Genomic DNA, 21,284 nt, shown 5'->3' with positions numbered 1-21,284 from the left:
TCATTTTAGAATAAAAATGATATTAATAAATCAAATTGTCATGGGTGCTTAAAAGCTGCTTTTGCTAAAAAGCACTGACTAGTTAACATGGACCTACAAATTAGATAAAACCAGGAGAAAAGCAAGGCACCCCAGCATCTTCCATTTTATATCTCTGTGGTTTTCCCTGAGCCATTCTCTCCTGCAATACACTTCAGAGCCATCTTAGAAGCCAAGAAGGAGCCTATAGGAGACTGAACAACCTGCCAGTTATCAATAACTTAACGAAGCCTAAAACAATAGTCAGACCACTCTGTCACCACCTCTGACAATCTGAACAAAGCCATCTCTGACCACAAAGACACACCTGCCACTGGGACTATTTAACCATGAGTCCTTTTTGTCCCCTCCCCCTAACTAATTCTTTGTCTATTAAACCTATAATTCAAGTCGTGTCCCAAAGATGGCTGACAATATGCCAGCAAACTATCTTGCTGTAGGCTGCCGTGTCATGTTATAAATCTCCTATCTCTACTTTTCACCAAATCTCTGTATTTGGCATATAGGGACTGAATGTCTGGGTCTATAATACAAACTACAAATTTATGTCAATATAATGAATCATTTATCTATTTCCACTTTTTTAGATGAGGAAGAAGAGGTAAAATTTTCAGCCCTTTAGATAAGACCCTTATGTCATTTCACAAATTGAAGGACAATCTTCAAGGATATAAAGCAGTAGGATATTTCTGTTTCCTACAAGCAGGTCAACAGGATCACTTAGATAAAGTAAAATATTCTCCCTAAAAAAAAAAAAATTGAGATTAAAAGTGCAGTAACAAGAATGTCCTACTGGCTTTCCCACATCATATAACATCATTTTTTTAGAATGTAGAATTGTGGTTCCTATAAAACATAGAGGGGGAAGGGTCTAATTAAGCCATGTGCTACAAAATTTCAATTTTTTTCATTATTTACATATGTTACTCTCTTTTCCCCTAATTTCCATTTAAAAATAGAATACTACAAGTCTATATCAAATTTTCTTGGCTTCTATGCTGGTTTATCAAGCTTGTTTTATATGCTGCAAAATATATAAAAACATGTATTTCTATTATAGTCCGCCTTTCATTATAACATCATCATAAAGTGTTTAAGTAGTACATAAAAAAATTTTGCCAGAATGTACATCAAGAGATATGTGTCAATACCTAATGTAAATATTTCTCAGTAAATCTCAGTGGTTAAAGAAGCTTTTCTTTACTGCACTCAGAAACAGCTTTACAAGTTGCTTTGTGAATCATGATAGCATGAAAAGAAAGCTTTTCAATATAATTTTCAAATCATTAACAAGAAAAAAAACATAAAATTATAAATTGTATTCCCAAAAAGGAAGCTCCATATTTTTCAATGCTGCTTTACTTATCCATCACAATTTATTGTCATAACTCTGAAATCTCAAGGTTAAAGGAGCTATGGAAAGAAATTCTGTAGTAGCTCACCACCTTAGTAATGGTGCTAATAAGAAAGCACTAGAAGCAGGAACAGTACAAAAGGGTCAGAAGACATTTATTGACTAATAATTTTGCTCCAAAAACTATAATGTTTTATACAAATCACCTCATTGAATGCCCTCAATATTGCTAAGGGAATTGAGACCCACCCCCCAAAAAAAAACTGTACTTGCCTAAAATCATAGTAAAAAAAAGGTGACCATAATCCAAATAGAGGTAGTCCAGTTTGGATGCATACTTTTTTTTTTTCTTTTGCCAGTTGTAGGGCCTGAACTGTGGGCTTGGGCACTGTCCCTCAGCTCTTCAGCTCAAGGCTAACCCTCTACCACTTGAGCCACAGAGCCACTTCCAGCTTTTTCTGCTTATGCGGTGCTGAGGAATCGAACCTAGGGCCTCACACATGCAAGGCAAGCGCTCTACCACTGAGCTACCTTCTCAACCCCTGAATGCATAGTTTCTTTTTCCTACTCTCTCTACTATATTCTTTTTTTAAAAAAATAAGTTTTTTATTGTGAAAATACTGTACAGAGGGGTTACAATCAATCACATGAGCAAGGTAGTAAGTACATTTCTTATCAAGCATTGTTGCCTCCTCCTCTGTTTTTCCCCTACCATCCCTTCCCTTGATGTTGGTATAATTTGGGGAGCAGAAGAGAAAGAAAAATTGTTTAAATAGGGATACAGGTTGACCCATTGCAACAATGAATGCATACTTTTTATGCTTACAAAAACTCCTTTATGGAAGAGGCACTGTGGTTCAAGTGGTAGAGCTCTCTCCTTGAACTGAAGAACTCAGAGACAGTGCCCAAGCCCAGAGTTCAAGCCCCACAACCAACAAAAAAAACCTCCTTTATTCTAGACCATTCTAAATATAAAATAAAGCCTGTGTCATTGATACAGAATACAAATGCATGTCAATATACAAATTATATAGCTATTTTACTTTAATTTTTAGATCAGAAAGAAGAGGTAAGATTTTCATCCTTTGTTTTCTGGATTTCAATTCATAAATGTACCCAATAATCTATGGTATATCCTATGCCATCCCAATATGTAGCAACATTTCTCAAGGATCTATCCATTATTTAAGGCAGAAACACACACAGACAGCGCACACACACACACACACACAGTAGCTATAGGCTACTGTATCATGTTACAAATCTCTTCACCACATCTCTGTGTGTGTGTCTGTGTGTGTGTGTGTGTGTGTGTGTGTGTGTGTGTGTGTGTGTATATGCTTTTAATTTACTTAGGTAAAATATACAAAAATGTGTCTTACTCTTTTCAATGTAAAAACATGGGAAATTTATATTCGCTATTGTGCTAAATATGTTTAGAAAAATAATATAATAACCTTACTTGGAAAAATTAAAACACATAAATACACCCTTTTCTACTGCAAAAGAATAGGAGAGAAGAGTGACCTGCAAAACACATAAGATTAGAAATTACTCTTACATATCAAATCACCTTCCCCAAATGGTGTCTCCTAAAATAAAATTTAAAATAAAAGAAGTCAATACTATTATGATAGCAATGGTCCAAATGTGCTCATGAATATAAGTGGTGTACCAACATCAATTCATTGTCTTTCAGCTTCAAACTCATACTTTAATACTTGATACAATAGTAAATTCTCTTTTTACATTTATCCTTTATAGTGAGAATGATATTAAGCTCAATGGCAATGAGCACTACAACTCCATGGTAGAATGTACTGTAAAAAGAAGGAATCTCTTAAGAGGGATGATTCGAGTGCATTTCCTCTGTCCCAGTCACCAGCTCAGTTCTTCAGTGATTGAACAGCCTTGACACACCTGAAAATCATGTTTCTATGTCTCAATCCAGATACCACACAGTCCAGGTTTCGAAACAGTGATCCACAACCTCCTGTAACCTATGCCTAGTCAACTACTTGCTAAGTACTGAAACCCTTCTGGCATCCATCAGGCTATAACTACAGTTTCTCCAATAAAGTCTGAACCCCAATCTGGGGAAAGAGATTTTTCTTTCTGATTTTGTCACTCTCAGATAAGCTTCCTCATCCCCAGGATTCTTTATAGAGTTTTTATAGTTTATGTTTACTCTTTAACCACAGCTTAATAATGATGTATATCAAATTTCTCCTTTTTCAAAGCAAAGACTATGACATACTATTTAAATGAGACAGATCAGAATTCAAATATGAACATTTATCAACTTACGGTGCTGAGTTAATAATAAAAATATATGTAAATGATCTGAGTCTCAGTCATTCTTCCTAACATTTGGTAAACTACCATTTGTTTCTTCACAAGGTCATTATTAAAAACAGATGAGATGAGAATGTAAACATAAATGTAAGTACTCAGTAAATGATATTCCTCCCTTTATCTATAGCCTACTGGCCCATTTATTCTACTTTAAGAAACTCAAAGAAGCAGTGAAATGAAGTATGTATATCAAAAATCATAAATAAAGAATTAAAAGTAGACATGTTATATAGTAGGAATATGAATCAAGCAGAATTAGGACATCAACCTTCCAGCATCTGTCTCCTTGAAAATTCCATCCTGATTTGGACACAGCTCACAGCTAGGAGAAACACCACATTTACAGGCATCACAAAACCAAGGTTCAGTGGAATTTTCAGAAGCTGAACTCATAATGGAGTCACTCTCTCCATCAACTCCATAACAACCTAAAAAAGAAACAGTTATGATTAACTATTTGTAAACATTTTCATTTTGTAAAAATACTTTTCATGCTGAATGCTATTTATGAAGTTGAGATCTGAGGATCACAGTTTGCAGCCAGTTCAGGCAATAAGGTCAGTTAAGATTCTTGTCTCCAACTAATCATCAAAAAGCTGGAAGTAGAAGTGTAGCTCAAGTGATAGAAAACAGACTTGAGGGAAAAAGCCATGGTTTTTTTGGTTTTTTTTTTGGGTCCGGTCGTGGGGCCTGAACTCTGGGCGCTGTCCCTCAGCTCTTCAGCTCAAGGCTAGCTCTCTACCACTTGAGCCACAGCACCACTTCCGGCTTCTTTTTTTCCTTTTTGCTTATGTGGTGCTGAGAAATCGAACCCAGGGCCTCATGCATGCAAGGCAAGTGCTCTACCACTAAGCCACCTTCCCAGCCCGGAAAAAGTCATGTTAAAGGGTGAGAGTCTCAATTCCAACCCTAATACCAGCACAAAAAACAAAAACCAACAAGCAAAGAAAAAAAAAACTTTACCAAAAAATAATTTAGTGAAGTTACATTTTAAAAAGTTTTAATACTATAGAAAAAGCATTAAAAGGAAAACTTTTAGAAATTTTTATTTTATTAAGAAATATATTATTAATGTGAATTACTATTTATAAGAAACTAGAGTAATTAACTGCCCAGTAGTAAAAATTTATTGAACTCCCTTTGTACCCAACATTAGAATTTACATGAGATCAAATTCAGCAAAAAAAAGTAACAAAAACAATTTGAAAAAAGCAGATTATAACATAAACTCATGACTATCAAATGAAATTTTATTAAAAGAAATAACACAGAAACATACATGCACACATAATTAGAGCTACAGAACAATTTGAAAAAAAATCAAAATAGAGGTAGACATGATGAGTTCCATTCTCAAGTCAACCTCTGAGGTATTCAATAGTGAAGTATTTACTCTCTTTAAAATTATGTAATTCTGTCTTCTGTGAATATTTATTCATAACTGAAACAGATGAAAAGAAGAATTATAGGTCAATATTTATGTATTTTATTTACTACTACTATTATAAAACACAGGAGGATAATAAAATAGTCTGTAGCTAAAAGACTGGCTTCCAACTTATGACTTACATAACCTGTCTTATGAAAATCCTTAATTACTATATTCTCAAATCTTATTTGAAAATTTTGCCACAGTGAACTTTATTAAAATCTGAAAGTCACAAAAAATAAATGTCAAATTTCAGATTCAAAAGAAACTAGATTCTTGCACCCAAGATACGAGAGGATTCAAAACTCATTAGTTTCTTTAATATTAGGTAGTAGTCGGCAATCACTGTCTTTTATCACTACCAATTAGGTATGAATATTGTAAATGGAAATAAGAAAATTAAAAGATGTATCATTTTCTTGTTGGGAACAGTAATTGTCACCAATAAAGTAAAATATAAACATGTTTAATCTATTTTCTCAAGGTACTACACAATGCCACAGAGAAACCTATTTTCTTAATTCAATAATGTTCCTCTAAAACAAACCATTTGAAACTAGATAAAGTCCATCTATATTCATAGAAAATAGGCAATTACCAACTCAATAAAGCTCCCAAGGAGCATTCAAATGTATTAACTTCATTCAGCAAAATCAGAACAAATCACAGCAGTTCACTTTGAATAAAGCAAAATTCCAGTTTTGCTTTAAAAAATACATTATGTACATTTCCACAGTCTTAAAACTCTTACAAATAACCTTAGGAATGATTTCTATAACATTCTTCCTTTGTAAAGAAAAATACTGACAATTTATGCAAGCTCAAAGAACAACACTAAGTAAGAATTCATTCTTTAGCTTCATTGCCTCTGAAAAAGGAACTAAATTCCGATCTAATAGCTCCTTATCTGACACTTTAGCCTGCCACTGACTCCATACTCCTCCACCATAACTGGGAGTTTACTAAGCCCTAAAAAAAAGTTCCAGAATGTTACATCCACTTCTCTCTTTTCTTCCACACAAAACATTGAGTACAGAAAAGAGATATTTTTCCATATGAGTAAAAAATGAAAATAAATAATTTATAAGCATACATGGGAACTGTTTTCAAAGGAGTAAATATAGAAAACATGTTTCTATATAATTACATTCAACCGTTGAATAACATATGCAATGAACACAAATTTAAGGAAATAATATAAGCTAACGTATGGTCCATCTGCTTCAAAAGTTTTCTCCACTTACAAGAGACCAAAGCTCTTCAGTCTTCTGCCTCCTACTTATGTAACTTTGAATAAACTGACTCTAAAGCATACAACTTTATCTGTAATACATATTTAATGTTACTTAATATCTCTCAAAATGTTAGGGAAAAAAGGAACACAAAAGTTTACCCACTTAAAAATTTGTAACACATAAATATGGAAAGGGTAACATTGATCCACGCCTGTAACCCTAGCTACTCAGGAGGCTGAGATCTGAGGATCATGGTTCAAAGCCAGCCCAGGCATGAAAGTCCATAAGACTCTTATCTGCAATTAACCACCAGAAAATTGGAAGTTTTGCTGTGGCTCAAGTGGTAGAGTGCTTCTCTTGAGCCAAAGAGCTCAGGGATAACACTCAGGCCCAGAGTTCAAGCCCCACAACCAAAAAAAAAAAAAAAAAAGCATTGTACTCATAAATTGAAATGTTGACTTGAAACCTCTTGTACAACTAATTTCCTGATAACGAAAAAGAAAATACATTTCTGTTATTTAACATTTTAACACAGGAAAAGAATGGGAACATAGTGGAGACAATGTCCTGGTTGTATTGTATAAATGTGTGAAAAAAAATTATAATTAACTACCTCACATTATAAATGTATACTAATACAAAAATAAGTTAACAATCATTAGATTTTTTTATTAGAAAACCAAGTTAAAATGAGTAATGCTGTTTAAATTACCTGAAAAATGCACAATTCCTGTCAAAAAGATTTCCTAAAGCCACAAAGAGCATACTCTACTACCTAGGAAAGAGTCATAAGGATAGCTTTTTGCATATCTGAAAAGTAAAAATGGTCTAGGGGCTAGGCTAACAGATATTAGAAAATAAATAAATAGATAGATAGATAAACAAATAAATAAAACAAATGAGAAGACAACATCTCCTGGTAGTCTTTATCTCATTCAATGCATAGCAACTCAGTTTGAAGACAACTGCTGGGTAAATGCACTACCTAATATCCTGTCACTGTTATGATACATACTCAACACTGTCAGACATGCTGCAATCAGCATATCAGATAAATGACATCACACTCAGGGGAAGCCTGCTATTAACATTCACTTACAGTATCTTGTCACAAAGGTGTTTACAGTAAGTGACAAAACGCAGTCCTTATATTTCAAAAAGAAAATAGATTTCTCTATTTGGATGGAGTGAGTTCTCTACCAAGTAATTACAGTTATGCATTTAACATGCAACATTTGGAATGTTAGCTGTCATCAAAATCTCAAATTAATGCTAGGTGCCAGTGGCACACATCTGAAATCCTAGCTATTCTGGAGGCTGAGATCTGAGAATTGCAGTTTGAAGCCGGCATGACCAGGAATGTCCTTGAGACTTTTCTTTCCACTAAACTACAGAAAGCAAAGAATGAAGTGGAGCTGTGGCTCAAGTGGTAGAGCACTAGCCTTGAGCACAAAAGCTCAGGGACAACACCCAGGCCAGAGTTCAAGCCCCAGGACTAGCAGAAAAAAAAAAAAAAAAGTGAGGTGGGTAAGGGAGGTAATTGCTGGGCACAGGTGGTTCACACCTGTAATCCTAGTTACTTAGGCGGCTGAGATCTGAGGATCTGATAAAAGCCAGTCTGGGCAGGAAGGTCTAAGAGACTCTTATTGCTAATAAACTACTCAAAAAAGCTGGAAGTGACTATAGCTCAAGTGGTAGAGCACTCGCCTTGAGTAAAAGAAGCTCAGAGATAGTACCCAGGCCCAGAGTTCAAGCCCCAGGACAGAAAAAAAAACAAAAACAAAACAGGAAGAAGCCAGACTCCTGTGGCTCACACCTGTAATCCTAGCTACTCAGGAAGCTACAATCTGAGGATCACAGTTTGAAGCCAACCTGGACTGGAAAGTCCATGAAAGACTTCTCCAATCAACAACTAAAAAGCCAGAAGTGGAGCTGTAGCTCAAGTAGTAGAATGTTAGTCTTGAGCACAAAATTTCAGGGACAGCACACAAGCCCCAAGTTCATGCTCCAGAACTGGTACTAAAGAGGGGGGGAGGGAAGGAGGAAAGAGAGAGAGAAGGGGGGATTGAGGGGAGAGAGAGAGAAGCAGGCTAAAGAAAATAAAACTAAACACTATAATTGTGTACATATTAGGACTACAATCAATTCTTGACTTACGATTATTTGACTTTCAACATTTCCACCTTGCAAAAACCATTCTTCAACTTTTGGACAGTGATCTTTTTCCAAGGTAGCAATATTCTAAAACCAATCTTTATAGCAATCTGTGTTGCCAAGCTATGATGTTCACTAGATTAGGTGTATTGGACATCTTTCCAGTGGACAGTATTTCAACTAACAGTGCTTTAATTAAGGAAGTAACCCCATGATAACTAGAATAACTGTATATTGTATAATGGTTCTTTCTTCTATACTCTTTAATATAGCTCTATCATGAGAGTTAAAAAGTTTTATTTCTAAAGTAAAGCATTCAAGAAGTTTATATTTAATAACCATGAGACTGAGGCAGATTAGCTAAAGGGAAAAAAAGTTGAAAACAATCTCCATTCCTAGTCAAAATAGGAGACACCAAGGAGTTTTTTCTCTTCCCTAGTACCTTCCATGACCACAATTCCTTGGAAAACTGAAATTCTTAACATCCCGACCATTCTTGAGTCATCTAGCTCTAACCCACCATTTTTTCTTAGGGTGTATCTCTATCAAACTCTTTGCTTTACGTGTGTGTGTGTGTGTGTGTGTGTGTGTGTGTGTGTGTGTGTGTTATCTCTATCAAAGTCTTTGCTTTGTGTGTGTGTGTGTGTTGTGTGTGTGTGTTATCTCTATCAAACTCTTTGCTTTGTGTGTGCGTGTGTGTGTGTGTGTGTGTGTGTGTGTGTGTGTGTGTGTGTGTGTTGTGTTCATTCTTTTTTTTTTTCTTTTGTTGGTTGTGGGGCTTGAATTCAGGGCCTGGGAACTGTTCCTGACCTTTACTTGCTCAAGGCTAGCACTCTACCACTTTGAGCCACAACACCATTTCTGGTTTTTGAGTGGTAAATTGGTAATAGGAATCTCATAAACTTTCCTACTCAGGCGAGCTTTGAAGTGTGATCCTCAGATCTCAGCCTTGTAAGTAGCTAGGATTATAGGCCTGGGCCACTAGCACCCAGCTTAAATTCTTTGCTGGAAATGTCAACTATAGGATCTTTACCAATGAGACTGACTACTCATTCCCGAAGGGCATTTTTTAAAAGTTGTATATCTGAAGTACAATATGGAAGTTTGTCACTTTAAAGACTGGAATTTAAAAACAAAACCCTAGTAATACTACTTCCTATTATGCCTTATTTTAGTTCCTTTCTTGGGATTAATATTTAATGAAAATTCATTTTGAAACTATTTTTGTACTCAGAGAATTCTGCTTTCCCTTAGCATCTTCTCTCAAAGTAGGTGCTCTACCACTTAATATACAGCTGACTTTTTGCTGGTTAATTTGAGATAAATTACAAACTTGAGATAAATCATAGACTTTTCTTCTTGGGCTGCCTTTCAACTGCAATCCTCAAATTTCAGCCTCCTGAGTAGTTAGTATTACAGGCATAAGTCATCAGAGCTCATCTATTATGAAACTTTAATTAAAATATCACATCATGAAACACAGACAAACCTTGGAACTGACCAAATGAAAAGAGGATGCTTTAAATAGTGTCAATCAGTTATTTCTAAAAAGAGAAAAAACAAAGCCAAATTACCTTCATGGACTGTAATGCCACAATTGTCACACTGAATTATTTCATCTGCATCTTCACTATTATCGCCAAGACACACACAGCAAATCAGAATATGGTCCATTTTTTGAGAACTCCAGTTTTGACTCTTCTCAAGAATCAGCGAGTCCTAACATTAAAATACATCAGAAAGTGACATTTCAAATAAAAAATAATTTTAATAAAACTCTTACTTTAAACTAGATGCTACTTTTGACTTTGCAATTTATGCTGCATTCTCCATTCTTTTTAGTAACTTCAGAGTTTGTCTACAATTGAGAAGTATAGCTGTCACAGAACCTTCTAAGCACATTTGTCTACAGTTGAGTATACCTGTGTCACAGAACCTTCTCAGCACCCTCTTACTCATTTTTTACTTCTCTGAAAGTTCCATACATTCTCTTCTTTATGCATTAAAACTAGACATGAAAAAATGTTCACTTGCTTGGTCATTCTACTTTGCACCTTAAACTAAAATAAAAAAGGAGTAATTAATCCACAAATAACTTTTAGTCCTGCAAATGGATTCTAAAAGTAAAAGTTCCTACACTTTAGGATCTTTCAATCCTATTTGGAAAACACAAGACATGCATATATGAAATAGGAAGAAATAACTTCAAGATAACATATTGGTAAGTGCATGTGAGGTTTGAGTTTATAGAATCTATACCCTCTAACTGCTAGGGAGTTCAAATTTTGCAACATTATTAAATACTGGATCAATGACAGCCTGGATGGCCACATCTTTAAATATATTTTTTAATCACCTAAAAAAGATCCAGGTCCACTAAGTGCTAGGAAAGTAAAAATATTCTATTAGATTTATGTCAAGAAACACTCCTCCCAAAGTCAACTATAGGGAAAGAAGTTGGATTAATAGATAAGTATTAAAAAATAAAAATCCAAGCAAGAGAAGATTCTGTTTTAATTTAAATCTCCTGAATTGTAGATTGGATTTAAGTTTTAATAAGAAATTGATTTAAGAGCTAGGCATGATAGCTTGTGCCTGTAGTCTCAGGATTGAGGAGCCACACATGGTAGCACACAACTGTAGTATGAGATGGAGAAAGGAAGATCATGGATCAAGGCTGTCTTAAGGAAAAAGTTAACTATACTCCACTTCAACTAACAAGCCAAGCATGTTGGTAGGGTGTGCTATAACCACAGGAATATGGAAGACTTAAGTAAAGGACTGAGGTCTGAAACCAGTCCCAGAACAAACATAAGACCACATCCAAAAATAATAGTAATAATAACTAATGCAAAAAGCGCTGCCAGTATGGCTTAAGTATTTGAACATTTGCTCAGAAACATCAAGTTCAAACCACAGTTCTGTCAATAAATAAATGAAAAAGGCTATTCAAGCAAAGCATTGTGATTCAAATCTATAATCCCAGCTGTAATCCTCTACTGGGAGGGGGAGATGAGAGCATCGGAAATGCTATCTGAAAACAAACCAAAAAAAAAAAAAAAAAAAAGCATTAGGAGTGTGGATCAAGTGGTAGAGTGCTTGTTTAGCAAGCATAAGGCTCTGGATTCCATTTCCAGTAACACCTAAAATAAGAGAAGAAAATGATTAAATCTATAGCACAATGGCTCATGACTGTTGGCTGAGGACAAAAAGAACCTGCACTTAGGAACTGGTGACCAACCTGAGCTACACAATGAGAGTTTTATCTCAAAAAAATCAAAACAAAAAAGAAAATAACTCTTACCGTATTTAATATACTGGGCCTATCATATGTAATAAAAAAAATAACACTTTAGCACATATATTTCTACTCATAATTTGAATCATACCCAAAACAAAAATGAATAAATTAGATCCACAGAAGATATTCCCTATAGTTCACATTAATTTTTCATATTTTTATAACCTTTTCAAGTCCAACATTATTCAAAAGTAACATTTGGGTCCATTATTTCAATCTCTGTAAACTGCATTTTTTTTGGGGGGGGGGTCGGATCATGGGGCCTGAACTCTGGGCCTGGGCGCTGTCCCTCAGCTCTTCAACTCAAGGCTAGCGCTCTACCACTTGAACCACAGCACCACTTCCGGCTTTTTTTTCTTTTTGCTTATATGGTGCTGAGGAATCGAACCCAGGACCTCATGCATGTAAGGCAAGCACTCTTACCACTGAGCCACCTTCCCAGCCCCTCTGTAAACTGCATTTGTAAACTCTATTTGAAGACATTTGAAAGTCACAACAAATAATTATTTCTCTCTCTCTCTCTCTCTCTCTCTCTCTATCTATCTATATATTGCATATAACATCTAAAACTGCAGCTAATCTATATACAGAGGGCTGGGAAGGTGGCTCAGTGGTAGAGTGCTTGCCTTGCATGCAGGAAGCCCTAGGTTTGATTCCTCAGCACCAGATAAGCAGAAAAAGCTGGTAGTTGTGGCTCAAGTGGCAGAGGGCTAGCCTTGAGCTGAAGAGCTCAAGCACCCAGCCCCACGACTAACAAAAAAAAAAAAAGTCATCAAGGAGAAAAAGCTCTTTCTCTTGAGAATTTCAGCGCTTCCAAGTTTGTATTTTATTGCTCTTTTTTATAAAACTAAAAAAATACTTTGTAGTTAACGGCTACCAAATAAATGTGGGAAAAAAATCCTATATAGAAAACTGATGTCTTTTGTTTTGTTTTGTTTTTAGGTCGGTAGTGGGGCTTGAACTCTGGGCCTGGGTGCTGTTCCTCAGCTGTTCAGCTCAAGGTGAATGCTCTACTGCTTGAGCCACAGCCACAGCACCACTTCCAGTTTTCTGAGTGGTTTATTGGAGATAAAAGTCTCATGGACTTTTCCTGCTGAGCTGGCTTTGAACTGGCTTTGAACCGAGCTGGCTTTGAACTGGCTTTGAACCGCATCCTCAGATCTCAGCCTCCTGAGTAGCTAGGATTACAGGCATGAGCCACCGCCAGCAAAACTGGCAAAACCGGCAAAACTGGCAAAACCGATGTCTTACCATTCATTAGTACAGTAAACAAATAAAAATCTGTCCAGATTTTCATACATCAGACATATTTCAAAGGAAATGACATTTAACTTAAACTAAAACATCCTTGGTACCATGATCCATTCTCAATAACTATTGAACCTTTAAAGGTAGAACTTTCTCATTTGTAAAATGTGTATGACAAAAAAAAAAATAATAAGACATACTTCATGAAGCTTTGGTAATACATGGCAAGAAAAAGGTGCATAGCAAGAATGTTCCTGGCCTATATTAGGCACAATAACCATCTGAACTTGTTGAGTGTTCAAAAGGAAAAATATGAATTAGTATTTTATGACACTGGCATAGGACAGCGCTTGTGGGCAGTGGAGTGGGGGAGATCCTGTTTAGAAATCCCAAAGAAAAGTTACAATCCTTAATAAGGAATGCTAATGTGCCCTACATAATCCTAAAAACAAGTGACCAACTTACTAGACAATATGTCAATAGGAAAATATAAACAATCTAATTTGTCCTTAATAGATAAAACATAGGTTTTGGCACACTTAAACATAAAGCTAAATTTCTCATTTGGCTATGCATCTTCTGTAATAATACTACAGAACAGTTAGTTTGGAACCTAATGTAATTTCTATGCACACTATATAAACAATGAATACTTATTTCTATTTTGTTTTATTTTTATTTTTGTCGGTCATGGGGCTTGAACTCTGGGCCTGAGCACCGTCCCTCAGCTCTTCAGCTCAAGGCAAGTACTCTACCACTTGAACCATAGAGCCACTTCCGATTTTCTGGTAGTTTACTGGAGATAAGATTCTCACAGACCTTCCTGCCCAGGCTGGTTTTGAACCATGATCCTAAGATCTCAGACTCAGGATTACAGGTGTGAGTCACTGGTGCCTGGCCCACTTTTCTTTTTTTTTGTCGTTGGTAGTGTGGGGCTTGAACTCGGCCTGGTTGCTGTCCCTCAGCTCTTCAGCTCAAGGCAAGCACTCTACCACTTGAGCTATAGCACCACTTGGGTTTTCTGAGTGGTTTATTAGAGATAAGAGTTTCATGGACTTTCCTGCCTGGGCTGGCTTTGAACCGCGATCCTCAGATCTCAGCCTCCTGAGTAGCTAGGATTACAGGCGTGAGCCACCAGCGCCTAGCTACTTATTTCTATTTTTATCTTGAAGTTTAAAATTGATCCTATATATCATAATATTACCTCATATTGGTATGAAATTTCTACATACCTCTGGTAAAAATAGGATAAAAGATTAAGAGGGAGCCCAGGCCCTTAGTTCAAGCCCAAGACCAGCAAAAAGAGAGAAAATTAGTGCATTGTTTCACAAATAATTATTTCTAAGTTTTAAAAGAAAGGTAAATTATCAGAAAGGTAAATTATCAGAATCTCGAATATTATCTGAGCAACAGGGATGGTGGTAGTAAGGAAATGTTTAGGGAAAATGTGGTGTGTGTGTGTGTGTGTGTGTGTGTGTGTGTGTGTGTGTGTGTGTGTGTGTGTGTATGTGTGTGGCTTGAACTCAGGGTCTGGGCACTGTGTGTGTGTGTGTGTGTGTGTGTGTGTGTGTGTGGCTTGAACTCAGGGTCTGGGCACTGCCCAAGGAAATGTTTAGGGAAAATGTGGTGTGTGTGTGTGTGTGTGTGTGTGTGTGTGTGTGTGTGTGTGTGTGTGTGTGTGTGTGTGTGTGTGTGTGTGTGTGTGTGTGTGTGTGTGTGTGTGTGTGTGTGTGTGTGTGTGTGTGTGTGTGTGGCTTGAACTCAGGGTCTGGGCACTGCCCAAGGAAATGTTTAGGGAAAATGTGGTGTGTGTGTGTGTGTGTGTGTGTGTGTGTGTGTGTGTGTGTGTGTGTGTGTGTGTGTGTGGCTTGAACTCAGGGTCTGGGCACTGTCCTAGTGCTTTTTTGCTCAAGGCTAGCACTCTAACCACTTGAGCCCCACTTCGGGCTTATTTTTTTATTTTTTATTTGCTGATTAATTGAAAATAAGTCTCAAAGACTTTCCTGACCAGGCTAGCTTCCAACTGCCATCCTCAGATCTTAGATGGTTATTGTTTCATTTTGAAATGTGTAAAAAAACAGTAAGTGAGTAAATTAGGCATATAAACAGAAGTAGATATTCATAACTAGTGCCAATTTTTTTTTACTATATGCACTTGTAGATGGTTCTATTGGCATGGATTGTCATATATAAATTTTCTTCCAAGTTTCAGGTACAAAGTCATGAAAATGAGTCATTTTCTTAAAAATAAAATACAAATAAAATAAAATATAAAACTACTCTGCCCTCCTCAAAAACCTGCCCCTTAGACCAAAGTGCAAAATAGTGAGTCTCAAATGCATCAATATAAAAGGTTGAACAGGACACAACCTTATTACCAGAGCATTATTAGAGTACACTACACTTAAAAATGCATTTCATTTGAAGACAGGTGTGTCCATTTGCAGAAAACACACCATTATCAAATGCCCACTTCAAGGGCTGGGAAGGTGGCTCAGTGGTAGAGCACTTGCCTTGGGTTCGATTCCTCAGCACCACATAAGCAGAAAAAAAAAAAAAAAAAAAAGCTGGAAGTGGCACTGTGGCTCAAGTGGTAGAGCACTAGCCTTGAGCTGAAGAGCTGAGGGACAGCGCCCAGGCCCAGAGTTCAGGCCCCACGACCAGACCAAAAAAATCAAATGCCCACTTCAAAAGCAAGAAACTATCAGGCGGTCCAAGTGTTGCAGACTATGTTCACAATGTCTGCCCCTTCCTCACTCCTTATCTCATGGGGATAGGAAGTTTTCCACAAACTTCAGGAGATAACTAATATTAATCGAATAATTGTCTGCTTCTAGTAGGTCTTGCTTTTTGAAATTTCTAAGTTTTATTTTGAAATTTAAATATCAACAAATAATCCACATAAATAATAACAGGGGAACTCCCTAATTCTGAAGAATATAAAGGGTCCTAGAACCAAAATGTTTGAAAGCCATAACTATAAAGGACCCTACTCAAAAACAATTTAAATTTCCCTAAGAAACTTCAAATTTTCTTTAGAAAGAACATTTCTCTACAAATCTACCTGATTCAACAGCCAAGAAAAGTTTCTCTGCTTATAAACTAAATATTGCCTTGCATTTCTAAAGGCACATTCTGAGCTGTGGCATCTGAAAATTTAAAAGTAAAAGCAATAAAAAAATAAAACTTCAAGGCTGGGAAGGTAGCTCAGTGGTAGAGCACTTGCCTTGCATGCCTGAGGCCCTGAGTTCGATTCCTCAGCACCACATAAGCAAAAAGAAAAAAGCCAGAGTGGCGCTTTGGCTCAAGTGGTAGAGCGCTAGCCTTGAGCTGAAGAGCTGAGGGAGAGCGCCCTGGCCCAGAGTTCAGGCCCCACGACCGGACCCCCCCCTCAAAAAAATAAAATAAAACTTCAAATACAATCAACTATCTATGTATTAACTCTATTTAGCAATCATCACTATCTAAGATAACTAGAAAGATTAAGTAAACACTGGCCCCTAGGCAGCAAGAATTAATTCAATCATCTTTCTTCTTATGTCAAGATAATATAGACAATTTATAAGTTAAAAATTATCTAAATTGATTCTCCTTCAATTAAGATTCAATGTTAACTAGTTTGAGTGACATAAATAGAGCTAGAATGATCCAAAAATATTGAAGAGTTTGAATAGTACAGTTGCAGGGACAAACACAGCTATAAAACCTTTATCAGAGGGACATATAAGTTCTTCCAGGTAATGTTCTTCCAAGAAGTGCTTTGGAAACTCATTCTTGAAATGACTTTCAGAAAATTAACATAAAATTTCAAGGTCCTAGTATTTACTAAAATCTCTTCCATGAAGAAAAAAAAGCTAAATTTCACATGTGATTTTAAATGCACTTAAAGTTACTGGTCTAACCTGGATGCTGGTGGCTCACACTTGCAATCCTATTACTCAGGAGGCTGAGCTATGAGGATCATGGTTTGAAGCCAGCTCTGGCAAGAAAGTACATGAGACTTATCTCTCATTAATCACCAAAAAAAGCCAGAAGTGGAGCTGTGGCTCAAGTAATAGCACACTAGCTTTCAGCAAAAACAGCTCACCCAAGCCCTGCATTCACGTCACAAGGCCAACACAAAAAATAAAAAATAAAAAAGTTAGTGGGCTAAAGCCTCAAGTACTCTTATGCATTGAGGTTTATTTATAGGTAATATACATTTTACAGATTTCTGAACTTACTCGGGTATTCCCAAATACCTTAGCCTAAATCTAATCCACACTCCCTCCTTTGTTACCTAGACTTTTTTATTCTATTTTTTGGTCACTAGTGGGGCTTGAAATCTGGGCTTGGGTGCTGTCCCTGAGCATTTCAGCTCAAGGCAAGTACTGTACCAACTGAGTCACAGTGCCACTTCAGGTTTTCTAAGTGGTTTATTGGAGATAAGAGTCTCACAGACTTGCCTGCCCAGGCTAGCTTTGAATTGTGATCCTCAGATCTCAGCCTCCTAAGTAGCTAGGATTACAGGTGTGAGCCACTGGCGCCCAGCTTAGACTACTCTTGAATACCAGTATCATATAAATAGGGCAATAAATATATATCAAATGATATAAACTGAATGTATGCCTATATGAAATATTGACAAATTTCCATAATTCTACTTCCTAAAGATAGCATTAATTATATGAAATACCCTGTACTATTATCATTTAAAAATGCAGCACAATATCCCAAACAAGTTTTCCTTTACCTAAAAATAAAAATTAGGATAGCATTGGCAGGCAACATTCTTCATAAAAAAAAAAAAGTGAACAACTTGGACATTAACCACTATCTATAATTCAAAGTGTTCAGCTACTGATTCATCTCTACTCACATTTAACCTCTAACAACTATACATTGCTTTGGCAAGAAAAATGTCACCAAATTCTACACAAAACCTAATTAATCAGTTATGTAAAATTTGTAAGCAGAAAAATATAGAAGAACAAATAAAGCATAAGAAGAAAATTTTATCTATTAAAACTATTTTAATGAAATGGAAAACCAACCAAAACGTTAGTGGCAAAGAAGTAAATCTTAGTGACTATAACCACATTAACGTAAATGACAGAATTATTATAGTTCTACATGTGATGTAAGAGATACATCTACATGTAAGACAACAACTTAAGCTTTCCTTTGAAGAAAAACATATACATAAACACACAGACAAGAGACAGATTATGTGTTTGACTGAAGAGTCTTGACTGTTGTTGCATCTCTGGACCCAATGGATAAACCTAACTTTCAGGAGTAGAACTTCAAGAGGAAGAACTGAGCCATTACTGTAGTTTTATGATAGAAATGTTTGTTTATGATGGAATGTTTGCTTTTTCTTTCATTTCTTTGCAGAAAGAATTTGTTCACTAAATACATGTAAAGGTAGTCCATATTTACTCCCGTATACACAAAGCAAAGGTTGGTGACTATACTGATGATTGATGTTACAGCTGCTTAAGGACTTAACCTTTAAATCTCTAAAAGTCTGAGAAATGAATTAAGCTGTTTGTCGTCCCCTTCAAAAGAGTTGTAAAACCCTGCATATGTCTGTGAATATGAACTAAGCTAAGTGGAAAGAAAAGTGAGCTGTTTTCATAATCCACTCAGCACAATTTAGCAGTCTTATGATATTAGGGAGAGGGAGAAAAGAAGGGAAAGGAAGCTATCATTTCCCAAGTCTATTGATACAAAAATATTTATCTTTTGCTCCTTGAGGATAGAAATTATGAGCTCCTTGAGTATGATAACAAATAGTTGATAATAAAAGTTTGTTGATCAAATAAATAAATGTTATTTTGAGAGTTCTCATTCACTAACATAGCTAAATAAAATTCAAGGAAGCCACTCAATAAAATGAGTAAAGTGATTTAAAGAATTCCCTTTTCCCCAGACAGACAGATATCATAAAAATTGGGTTGATCTACCTCATTACTCTTGCTTTGAGATAGGGTCAGGCTATCATTGGTCAACTCCTCATCATCAGCACTGTTTCTGCTAAGAACTTTACTCTTCTTCTTCTTGCAACCCACTTCGCTAGCAGGGCTGCTATGGTTTTCATCATTGCCTTCATCATTCTCATCCTCATCACTCCCGCTTCCCTCATCTTCATCATCCTCATTGTCTCCATCACTTCCTTCCTTCTGAGAGGCTGACCTCCCTTTTCTCTTCACTACAGTGGGCCGCCAGTCATTGTCATCCTCACTGTCATAATCATCCATGTCATTCAGCTCTTCCATGGATACAAAATCCAAAAGTGGTCGGTTTCGTCGGAGATTCCACTTTTTCGGCTCACTGACTTGTTCTTCTGTGGTGCTTGCCGTAGCAGGTACGGAAGGGGATGTATTAACTGCAGGAGGACTTGTGGCTGGTGTGGTGGCAGCAGCAGAAACAGCCACATTATCAGGTCCAGCTGCTTTTTCTTTTTCCTTCTCTTTCTCTTTTTCCTTCTCTTTCTCCTTTTTCTTTCTAGGTCTCTCTCCATATTCTTCTTCCTCTTTCTTTTCTATTTTAATTAACTGTTTGTCAGATGACAGTATTTCTTCCTCTGCAGAATGTTTAAGTTCTTCTTCTTTAACCTTAACATCTTCGTTCAGTTCTTCCTCTAAAATATTTTCTTCAGAATCACTGCAGGAACCTTCTCCACTGTCCTTTGAAGGATCTTCACTTCCATTACCACTCCCTTCAGAATCTGTTAAAAATATGAGAAAAAAAACCACACATATGTATATACATACACACACACACACACAACACTGACACAAAATGAAACCACCAAAACTTGTGAATAACTGGCAAAACAATATAAACAAATCTAAGTCAAAGAATGGTAGACATTCCCAACTAGATTAAATAATAAATCAATGAAGTTGATATAATGGTTTTAATTCAATATAGCATTAGTGAAGATGAGTATATGAACTGTATGTTAAACTATATAAAACTGTATGTTAACTGTATAAAAAGTAACACTCATTTGTGTCATCTAGTTCAGACAATTTTCTTCTAAAAGTAATTTTTTAATGAACACTTGTTTTAATTTAATGATAATTTAATATGGACAATTTTTTTTTGAGTCGGTCGGGGTGGAGGGGGGAGGGTTGAACTCTGGGCCTGGGCGCTGTCCCTCAGCCCTTCAGCTCAAGGCTAGCGCTCTACCACTTGAGTTTCACTGCGCCACTTCTGGTTTTTTTCTGATTGGTTTATTGGAGATAAGAGTCTCATGGACTTTCCTGCCCTGGCTGGCTTTGAACCTGAATCCTCAGATCTCATACTCCTGAGTAGCTAGGATTACAGGTGTGAGCCACTGGCACCCAGCCCCAAATTCTTTCTTTTATAAACAATATAGAATTATATTAAACAAAAAGTTACTTTGAAAACAATATTAACTCTCACCCCAAAACTTATTTCTTTAAATTGTATCTTTACCCAGAATGGCCATAAATATTTATAACAGTCAACTTGCACAACCTAATACAGCAAACTAATTTTAGATCAAATTCAGATAAAGGGACAATAGCAATGTAATAAAAAAAATGAAGATGCAAGAGAAGTTTTCAGTGCTCTTGCTTATTGGAATATTATTCATATCAGAAGACTGAGATCTGTAGATCACACTTTGAAGCCAGCCTAAGCAGAAATGTCCTTGAAACCCCAATCTCTAATTAACCAGCAAAAAGCCAGAAATAGAGGCATGCTTCAAGTGGTAGAGCTCCAGCCTTAAGTAGAGGGGAAAAAAGGCCAAGCAAAAGCACAAGGTCCTGAGTTCAAGCACCAGTACCAGCACCAAAAAGAAATTGTGTTTTTTTTTTCTAAACTTCACAGATTTTAACCAGCTTCTTTAGTTCAAAATTTCTACATGTCATTAAGAAAAATTTTTATTTTTTAAATCATACACAAATTCAATTGACAAAGAAAATCACCTCTAGTAAAATTAAGAATTTTTATAATTTCTAAATAAAAATCTCCAAAATAAAAGGTAAAAGGTAGAATGAGCTCTTCAGAATAATGACTAAACAAAATAAAAATGCTAAAAAAGTAATGCCATAATTAAAAGAGCTAGAAGATGAAGATAAAAAGAAGAGATTCTTTTCTTCTAAATCAATCTTCTAACGGCCTTTTTAGCAATAAAAACTTAACAGTAGATAC

General features: G+C 36.1%; 1 protein-coding gene across 3 annotated transcripts in view; it reads right to left on the bottom strand.

Annotated features, from left to right (window-relative positions):
- Positions 1-21,284, bottom strand: part of Phf14 (PHD finger protein 14) — a 149,469-nt gene that overhangs the window by 120,450 nt on the left and 7,735 nt on the right. For 2 of the 3 annotated variants that reach the window (XM_042695913.1, XM_042695912.1), the window contains exons 3-5: positions 19,064-19,827; positions 10,141-10,285; positions 4,017-4,176 (exon numbers count right to left, since the gene is read on the bottom strand). In XM_042695913.1, the coding sequence (XP_042551847.1) occupies positions 4,017-4,176; positions 10,141-10,285; positions 19,064-19,827 (1,069 nt within the window). The remainder of the gene's footprint in view (positions 1-4,016; positions 4,177-10,140; positions 10,286-19,063; positions 19,828-21,284) is intronic. The other variant, XM_042695914.1, reaches the window with a different exon arrangement.

The sequence above is a fragment of the Dipodomys spectabilis genome, unplaced genomic scaffold (genome assembly GCF_019054845.1).
Source record: "Dipodomys spectabilis isolate Male_0828 unplaced genomic scaffold, ASM1905484v1 ptg000197l, whole genome shotgun sequence".
NCBI classification, from domain to species: domain Eukaryota; kingdom Metazoa; phylum Chordata; class Mammalia; order Rodentia; family Heteromyidae; genus Dipodomys; species Dipodomys spectabilis.
Note: the sequence above shows the minus strand (reverse complement) of the source record. Positions and strands in the feature narration are given on the sequence as shown.